This window comes from Pteropus vampyrus, unplaced genomic scaffold (assembly GCF_000151845.1).
Source record: "Pteropus vampyrus isolate Shadow unplaced genomic scaffold, Pvam_2.0 Scaffold356, whole genome shotgun sequence".
NCBI lineage: Eukaryota > Metazoa > Chordata > Mammalia > Chiroptera > Pteropodidae > Pteropus > Pteropus vampyrus.
The window spans coordinates 44036-53054 of NW_011889137.1; the positions used below are offsets into that span (position 1 = coordinate 44036).

At 57.8% G+C, this 9019-nt stretch overlaps 2 protein-coding genes across 4 annotated transcripts in view; one reads left to right on the forward strand and one right to left on the reverse strand.

Annotated features, from left to right (window-relative positions):
- The window catches only part of LOC105304849 (5-hydroxyisourate hydrolase-like), a 4181-nt gene extending 4077 nt beyond the window's left edge, over nt 1–104 (forward strand). The window contains exon 5 of the mRNA XM_011379146.2: nt 10–104. Coding sequence (XP_011377448.1) covers nt 10–104 — 95 coding nt within the window. The remainder of the gene's footprint in view (nt 1–9) is intronic.
- GAS8 (growth arrest specific 8) overlaps nt 57–9019 on the reverse strand; it is an 11917-nt gene continuing 2954 nt past the window's right edge. The window contains exons 3-10 of one of the 3 annotated variants that reach the window (XM_023522709.1): nt 7755–7952; nt 7016–7222; nt 5336–5390; nt 4508–4713; nt 3857–4024; nt 3469–3555; nt 1591–1800; nt 57–392 (exon numbers count right to left, since the gene is read on the reverse strand). In XM_023522709.1, the coding sequence (XP_023378477.1) occupies nt 198–392; nt 1591–1800; nt 3469–3555; nt 3857–4024; nt 4508–4713; nt 5336–5390; nt 7016–7222; nt 7755–7952 (1326 nt within the window). In that variant the 3' untranslated portion in view covers nt 57–197. Of the gene's footprint in view, nt 393–1590; nt 1801–3468; nt 3556–3856; nt 4025–4507; nt 4714–5335; nt 5391–7015; nt 7223–7754; nt 8008–9019 lie in introns of all 3 variants that reach the window. The other 2 variants (XM_023522710.1, XM_023522708.1) reach the window with 2 other exon arrangements.

Genomic DNA, 9019 nt, shown 5'->3' on the forward strand with positions numbered 1-9019 from the left:
TGGGTGCAGGGCCCAGCCCTTACTGCCTCAAGGCAGGGACGGGGTCAAGGCATTCACGGCCCTCCAACTGCAGGAGGCCCATGCCCAGGTGCAGCTTTCGTTAGACTTACAAAAGGGTTGGAAAATCTTAGACCCTAACTGTCCCTTGCTGGAGACAGTGGCCCGAGTCTGGGGGAGCACAGGAGACCAGGTCAGTGCTATGGTGTGAGAGTGAGAGTCAGAGCTGCTGGACAGGACAGATGGCCCTGGCTGACCAGCGTGCACCGCCAGGCCCTGTGAGGGACACCAGGAGAGGGGCGCGGCCCTGAGCACGGGGGGCCCCGTACCTTGCAGACTCGGGCCAGCTCGTACTGTAAGTCCGTGATGGCGCTGTTCTTTGACTCCAAAACGTCCTGCGGAGAGAGGCAGATGTGATTTTGAGACTCGTCTTTGGGCCGAGGCAGACAGGGTAGCCTGGGGTCTGGGGCTCCAGCTGGTACCCCAGATGTACAGGGAAGAACAGCCTGGCCCCCACTGAGGTAGACACCCACATGGGAGAAGCCAGCGGGGAGGTCTCCAGGGAGAGATGACACAGGACCTGCCTCTCCACGAGAACTCCGTCTGAGTGGTAAGAGATGAGACGGGCGGGCCTGGCTGGTTCCGGAGCCACCCCCACTGCCACTGCAGCCCGGGGGGGTGCCCCTCACACCCCCACCTGCTGCCTGGAAGTCACTCTGGCACAGGGTTCCTGCCTACGAAGCCGGGTAACTGACCAGGGAAGGCGAGAGCTGACGCACGGCCACCCTGGCCCACGGCACTGCTGCAGGGACCCAGGGCAGGGCTGTTCATCCCCCATGCCACTCACTGGCAGCACAGGGCCTCATCCAGCCACAGGACCAATTGTCCTTCCCAGGATCAGAGGCAGGAAGGTCCCTCAGCTGCCAGCGCTGTGCTCACGGTGGTTCACACAGAGACAGCAGATCCAGCAGCAGCAGCCACAGTACTGGTGTATCAGCTGACCCAGCCACCCGTGGCCACTGAGGCCTCATCTGTCTTGTTTACTGTTGTCCCCTGTGCCCAGGACAGTCCTAGCACCGAGGAGTCCCCCCAAAGAACTGGACTCGAGTGAATGAAAGCTCTAACCTCTGTCCAGATGTGACCCCTCTGGGCAGCCATCCCTAGCACCCCCACAAAGGCCTGGGCTTCCCTGCCCTGACCGCACACGCAGAGCAGGCCATCGTAGTGTCCAGGGGGATGCTGGCAGCGGTCTCGCTGAGTACAGGAGACTCAGCTGTCCCCAGGCCTGTGTCTGTCGGCCTCCAGAAGCCCAAGATTGGGCCCAGAGGTTCGAGAATGGCTTGAGACGCAGGGCCTGACGGCTGAGCTGACCCATAGGTGAAGAAGGGGCTAGGGTGACCTCAGATAAGAGAAAAGCCAGTGAGAGGATGGGGGCCTGGTAGCCCAGGCCTGGGAGATGCTCCCCACGGCTGAGGATCTGCACAGAGATCACAGAAGCAAGACAAGGGGCCCCCGACCAGAGTCCAGACCACGTGCTGGGGGCAGTAGCATGGGGCGTGGCCCAGCCCTCCCCAGGAGCCGCGTGCGGCCTACCTCCAGCTTGCGGGACACGAGCGTCAGGGCCGTGGGGTCCAGGTTGGAGGCCGCCAGCACCTCGCTGAACTGCACCTCCTTCCTCTCCACGGCGGTGCTCAGCGCCTGCAGCTTGCGCTCCAGGACCAGGTTCTTGAAGCCGGCCTTCTGCTGCACCTCCAGGACGGCCGCGGTGAACCTGCGGTACAGCTCGTCCCGCTCCTGCTGCACCTGCAGACGGGCAGTGGGGGGGTCACACGGCGCTCCTGGGGCCTCTCGCGGCAAGAAGCCCCTCGCCCTCTGCCCCGTGCCAGGACGCCCTACAGCAGAGCCAACACCTTCTCGGTGTCGGCTACACCGGTGCCACCCGCGGGCAGGCGAGTCTGCGTCTACACCAGAGCCCACACCCCCACTTTCTGTGACAGAGCGCAGCTATCCACATCTGTCGAGGAGGAAGAAACACTGGCTGGACCCTCCGTAGGACGCTGTCTCAGGAAGCAACAGGGATCACTGGCAAGTCCTGGAGAGGCCCCAGGGGGACCTGACCCTAGGTTGGAGCAGTGGGCTCAAGACGGACACGGGCAACAAACTCTAGCAGGTGGTGTTTGGGGGGCCTCTTGGGGACCGACCTCCTCTGCCCCTGGTCCCAGAAGCCCAAGTCGACGTGCCCCACAAACAGATCTAGAGCACAGCCCTGGAGCCAACTGCCTTTCAATCAATCGTATCTTTCATCTCCTGTTACTGTTAACTGTGGAAAAACCAGGACTCTATAGAAATGTGAAAAGTGAACACCCTTTGACCCCGCCTCCCAGAGGCTGCCAAGCGAACATCTGCTGTGACTCCTTTGCTCGGCCCGTTCATCAGCCTGCAGGCCCTTCGTAGGCATCTCTGAAGAAGCCTAATCTAGGTCTGACATGATGGACGTCCCTGCACGTGTATGGGACGGAACCGGGCCCAACCTATCATCGTCCTATGCGGCTGTGAATTTCAGTAGGTGAGTGAAAAAGCACGCTGCCCGCGCCACAGCTCACGGAGACGGCAGACCCCGCAGACGGCACGGGCGCAAGGAGGGCATCCCTGCCTCACCAGACACCTCAGAACCGCGCGTCTGGGAGACGCTTCCACCCAGCCACATCGGCGAGGTTCTGCGGTGCGTGCGGGTGGGAGGAGGCCTCGTGGGCCCTGTGCACGACGAGCTCAGAACAGCCCTCTCAGCTGCCTCTACTTGAAACCCGAATGCGAACCTCCTGGCCCAGTAATCCCACTGCGAGGAGGGGACTTTCCTGAGATGGTCACACAGCTGCACACATTGTAGTGGTGACGCCAGTAACAGCGAGGGACTGAAGCAGCTGTCCCTCACGGGACCGGCTCAACGGACGAGCACTCGCCGGGAGCAAGAAATGGATGTGAGGACAAAGCCACATTGCAGATGCCACCTGGGGGCATTCCAGGGGTGACCCCACTCTCCGTGAAGCACGAAGTCGCAGCTACATGAGGACACAGGAGGAGGCCTGGGGGACTCTGGAAGCCACTACCCCTTGTGAGGACCAGCACAGGGCAGCAGGAGGGCCCTCCCGCTGCCTTACAGACCCAGGAGTCCGTGAGCCCACAGTGTGTGCGTGACAGGACTTAGAAACGTGTACGTGGCAGAAAAGATGCTACCTCCATGACCCTCAAGGAGTGGGCAACCTGCTCCCCACCAGGGAGCCCATCCGAGACCCCAGGCCACCTACAGGACGTGCCACAGGCCTCTGCATCTTGAGGGCAGAGGGGCAGGTGGTGGGGCCTCCCACTTCCGAACCCAGAAGCCCGGCCCAGCGTAAAGGCCTTCGAGAAGCAGACAGGCAGGCACCAGGGAGGGCCCCTCTGCGCCTGGAGCCCGGCCTGCGGGCCACTCACCTGGACGAACCGCTGCTCCAGCACCTCGTGCTCCCACTGCAGGGCCTTGAGCTCCTTCTCCGTGACTTTCAAACGTGCTTTTGTGCACTGGAGAGAAAAGAAGGTGGGGGCAGGAAGCACTCAGCATTCGGGCGGCCACGTAATCGTAATGCGGGCCCCCAAGAGGTGGCAAGGCCAAAAATAACAACCAGAAAGAACAGGCTCAAAGGCATAAGTGGCCCAGCCCCACGGGACGCCTCTCACAGCACACGGGCTACAGCCCCAGTCCAGGGTCGGGCTGCAGCCCCAGTCCAGGGTCAGGCCCCTCTCGCCAGGCCCTGGGCCTCAGCCACGGGTGGGCTGACGGCCCTTCTCTCCAGAGCCAAGGGTGAGCTCGGCAGAAACTCACCACCAGAATCTGCTTGTCCCTCTCATGGTTCCCGAGCCTCTTCTGCATCTCGTTCATCTCCTCCCGAGCCTTCTGCAGAGGGTCTGCCAGGCGCCGGTTCTGCATGGACACCTCCATCATCTCCTTCTCCAGGTGGTCCTCCTTCTTCCGCATGTCCTCCATCTGCTCCTGTCAGCACAGGTCGGGTGCGGGAGGGCTCAGCAGGCAGCCTTGGGGCCTGCGGCCTCACCTGCCCCGAGACCGTGCCTGCCGGCGGCTCACATGCGGACCACCGAGATCTGATTTATGTGTAAACACAGAGTGTTCTGCACAATTTTAACTTATTCTGAATTTTCCAAAATGTAGTTCCATGAGATGTGTTCAGGATGCCCCAAGGGGCATTGTGGGAACCCTATCACTGCCAGCACTTGGGTGACAATGATGCCTGCCTGTGCCGCGTGCTGCAGCCCCACTGCGGTCTGCCCGAGCCCGTACCCATCGGCTACAGGTGGGGCAGTGTCCTGACTGCTCTCAGCTACGGGCACAGAGAAGCTGCCTCACCCGTGAGCTTCAGTCAAGGGCACTGAGGGGCATTATCAGTATTTTCACAGGCGGGGTGCTGGGTCTGACGGGTCGGGAGCTGTCGGCACACCAGCCCGGCCCACGCGGCACCTTGAGGGAATTGATGAGGGCCAGGTTGTTGAGCGTGATGTCGTTGTAGTAGTTCTTGATGTCGGTGAATGCCTCCTCGTGCCGCTGCATGAGCATGTTGATCTGGCCGTTCTTCCTCTCCTCCACCTCGTGGATCTCGGTCTTTCTCCGCAGGTCAAGCTCATCCCGAAGCATCTTCATCTTCTTGTCATACTTGGCCTCGATTTCTGCAAGGCGGCAGCCAAAAGCGCAGCTCAGCAGGTGCAGCGCAGCTGGGCCCGTGCTACCCAACGAGCCGCTCCCGGACAGAGGCTGCGAAGCAAGGCCTGCCGCGGAGCGGGTGGGCTGAGGCGGAGTGCTTTCCCGCGACGCCCACAGAGGACACGTCCAGCCCACACCGCCGTCCGCTGTCCTCTGCCTGTGGCTGGCGCTGCTGACCAAGCCTTGCACAGGGCTTCTCAACAGCTGAGCATCCACTGACCCTAGTGGTACTAGCCACGGTCCAAGGGCTCAATTATTAACCAAACAGACTTCTGAGATGGAGCCTCCTCAGGCCAGGACCCCTGGAAAAGACCACCCTAAGAACACTGCCCACGAGACTGAGTAACCAGCATCTGCTCCTGGCCACCACCAGTCTGGGTGGTAACCACGGCCCCCAGCTCCCGTGGAAGGTCGCTGCGCCAGGGCTCTGACGGCCTGTCGCCTTGCACACCTGTCGCCTTGCACACCCTTTTCTCCCTGCACACCTGGCCTGAGCCTTGCGCTCACAGGCCCAGCGGTAATCTGCCTTCTGATGGCTCCGCCCCACCTCCCGTGCCACCTCCCGCGACACACGCATGAGACACTGACCTCGCACTTGCCTCTCAAAGTCGTTCCGCATTCTAGTGACCTCCTCAGTGTGTTTCTGCAAAGGCAGAAGCAGGACATTACTAGGGGACAGAGAGGGGCTGGCCCTGCTCCTCACGGTGCAGAGTCAGGCTCAGTACACCCCATGTGGCTTCCAGTGGGTGCCATCCCCTCGTCTCCGAGCTCGTCGGCCATGCCCAGAACAACACGGATAGGGGGCCTCCGCATTTCATAACTCACGGCCCTTGGCTAAAGTCGCCTCTGAGGTTCCGAGAATGTTAACGGACATTCCAGGCACTGACCACACTCGGCCCCCCGCCTGGCCCCCTGCGGGGTGGAGGGTGCCATCTGCACAGACCTGCAGGCTCTCTCCAGGTGCCTGCTGACTGACTTTAGCTAGAGCTCAGAGCAACGTTAAAAATCATTTCAAGACAGTTACTATATAAAAATTCTGAATAATTTTTTTTTTTTACAGTAGAAAAGAAAAGTTTTATTAGAAGGGTAAGTACACTTCCAGAAGCGGAAGTAGGCCTGAGCAAGAGAAGGATGGCTCAAAAGGCCCTAATTATTTTTTAGAGTGACATTTCTACACAAAAAGGGCACTCTGGCCACATGCTGCTGCATGGCTTCGGGTGAGCAGACAGCCTCACACCGCCGGGGTCACTGGGAACCAGCCCTTTGTGTGCTTCCATCAGGAAGGATGCTTGAAGGTCCAAGACTTGCGCTCCCTTTGTCTCCGGTGCGAAGTCTGTGACGTTACTGAGCTTTCCCAGATCCCTTTGAGGCTCAGCTGCCTTCACAAAGTCTTCTCAGCCTGCAGCCAGGAAGGGCCTTTGAAACCCAAAGTCAGACACATCCTCATTCTGCCCAAACCTGCCACAGGCCCCCGGCTCAGCCAGGGTCAATGCCCCCGTCCTCCAGACCCCTCGCTCCTCTAGGCCTTTGCGTGGCCCACTACCTATCCCTTCTCCTGGCCTGGTCCCCCCAGCCTGGCTCAGCCCCTTGTGCCTTTGCCCAAAAGTCGCCTTCTCAGTGTGGCATTCCCAGAACTCCCTGTAGAGAAATGCAACGCCCCTCATCCCAGCAGCCCCCTACCCCAAACATGTTCTCCCTCCAGCACTTACGCCCTGGGGTGTGCTGTGTGCACCCGACACCTCGTCTGCTCTGCTAGTACAGTCTCCCCTCTCCAGACCATCAGCTACATGTGTCAATCCTGCTCCTTGGAGGCCCCAGAGATCAGAACAGGGCCTGGCATCTTATAGGCACTCAGCAAACAAGTGTCAGCCTCCACCTAGAACCGCCCCCATCCCCCCAGCCTCCCCCAGAATGGACCAAAGGTCTCAAAAGTCAGCCAAGGACTCATAAGCCCACCTCGCATGACAAACTGCGTAGAAGCCTAGGGAATGGCATGCAGGACACTCTAATGGTTGTGTTTCCAAACACACCTGACACACACGGAGAGGGGCCCAGGGCTGGATTTGCCTCATGTCAATTTGTGGCTCAAGTCTGAGACAGAATTCTGTACTTGGCCCCCAAAGTGGGTCTGTTTGGATGCACACTTTTTTTTTTTACTATTTCAACTAATTGCCAAAATGCGGGACCTTTTAAACAAGAATGTGAATTCCCAGTTGCTACTGAACCATCAGGAGCTCGCTGTCCCCAGCAGCCAGCGGAGACACCTACCAGCCGCAGGTTCTTCACCACCACCTCGCTGGCCAGCTCCTGCTCCTTGAGCTCCGCCTTCAGCGCCCGCATGTCCTTGCGCAGCGCGCCCTCCTGCGTGCGGTGCTCCTTCTGGGCCAGCTTCATGACCACGGTGCCCTCAGCCTTCATCTCCGTCAGGTTGTTCTGATGCTCGTATAGCAGGTGCTTCACCTTCTGCTTGTAGACCTAACAGGCAGGAGGAGTACCACCTACTCACCTGCACACACATGCTCAGTTGCACAGGCACACCTGCACACGCACACACATATCTACACACATATGCTCACCTGCACACACACACCTGCACATGCATGCTCACCTGCACACACACTCACCTGCACATGCAAACATGCTCACCTGCACACGCACACATGCTCACCTGCACACACTCACCTGCACATGCAAACATGCTCACCTGCACACGCACACATGCTCACCTGCACACACGCACTCACCTGCACATGCATACTCACCTGCACACACATAGCTGCACGAACAACACATACCTGCACACACATTCACTGCACACACACGCTCACCTGCACACGCATACCTGCACACATACACTCACCTGCACATGTACACACACCTGCACGTGCATGCACTCTTATAAAAAATATCTCCAGGTTCCAGTATAAAGGACACAAACAAAGGCCCCTAAAGCAAGGAGAGGAAGTGCCCCCGCCCCCTCCAGCATCTCTGCGGCGGCCCCACTCACCTTGATCTCCACCTGGTGCCTCTCCTCGGCCTCCTCCATCTCCCGGTCTTTGTTCCGCAGCTCAGCCTTCTTCTCCTCCAGCTGCCTCCGCGTGATCTCCCAGAACGTGTGGATCTTGTCCCGCTCCAGCTGGAAGTAATTGCGCTCCTCCCGCTCACGGTCCAGCTCCTCCCGGATGCGGCTGACGTGCTCCTCCACCTGGCGGGGCATGGCAGAGTGTGGGAGGGGCCTTGGGAGGACGAAGGCTACTCATCTAAAAACATGAGAGCTATAAAAAGTTAGGAAGCCTCTGGGGATGGGACACATTCAGTAAACAGCAAAAATCTCTTGAATTTGGCCAATAATCAAAACACATTTATATCCTTTCATACACTCCTGGGAATTTATACTAAAGAAATTTCTCAAAAGAACACAAGAGCTTTCTGCTCAAAGATATTAGCCACACTGTTATTAAAACAGCAAAAAAAAAATAAAAAAGGAAATGATCTAATATGATTTTAAATACAGAAATGGCTGAGAAATTAGAGCATACCAACTACAAGATTATATGGCCCAAAGATATACAGATATGAAAATGATACAGCAGGATGCAAACACATTTGCAAAATAATGCAGAATGAAAAAAGTTCGCCTTTAAAAATATATGGTAAACAAAAACTAAACAAATCCAGTAGACCCCTGACAAAAAGTTTGGTCCAGAGCCAACTGTCAATCAGCAAATAGGTAAAAAAAAAAATTGGGCAGGCTCCCAGTGATCTGAGCACAACCTCAGGCCACCCACTGAAGTTTTTCTCGCTGACAGCCCTTCCCCACAGAGAAGACATTTCTCACTTCAAGAGAGCCAAGGGGGTAAGGTCCCCAGGTCGGGCATGACTCCCCATGAGGGAGACACAGTACCCTAGCATCCAAATAGGACCTCAGCAGATGACAACATCTTTGTGTCAGGGACCTTTCGCGTCACTCACACAGTCTAAAACAGGTTCCCCCCTACTATGATTGGCTCACATTGTTAGATTTTGCCATCATTCAATATTTAGATTTCTTATAAATATCCAGATTTCTAGCTTCTCTTAACAAATCAGAAAACAGCACGGCAGCCCAATGCCCACAAGGTAACAAAACACTGAACTGACTGCAGCTGTGCCCAGCCCCTCACCCCTCCTGGCACTGGACGCCTCCAAGGTGTTCATGCCTCGGACCTGCAATGGCGAGGCTCTGCGGACCCACCACCGCCATGTCACAGTTCCGTCTGCACAGGGACGGGA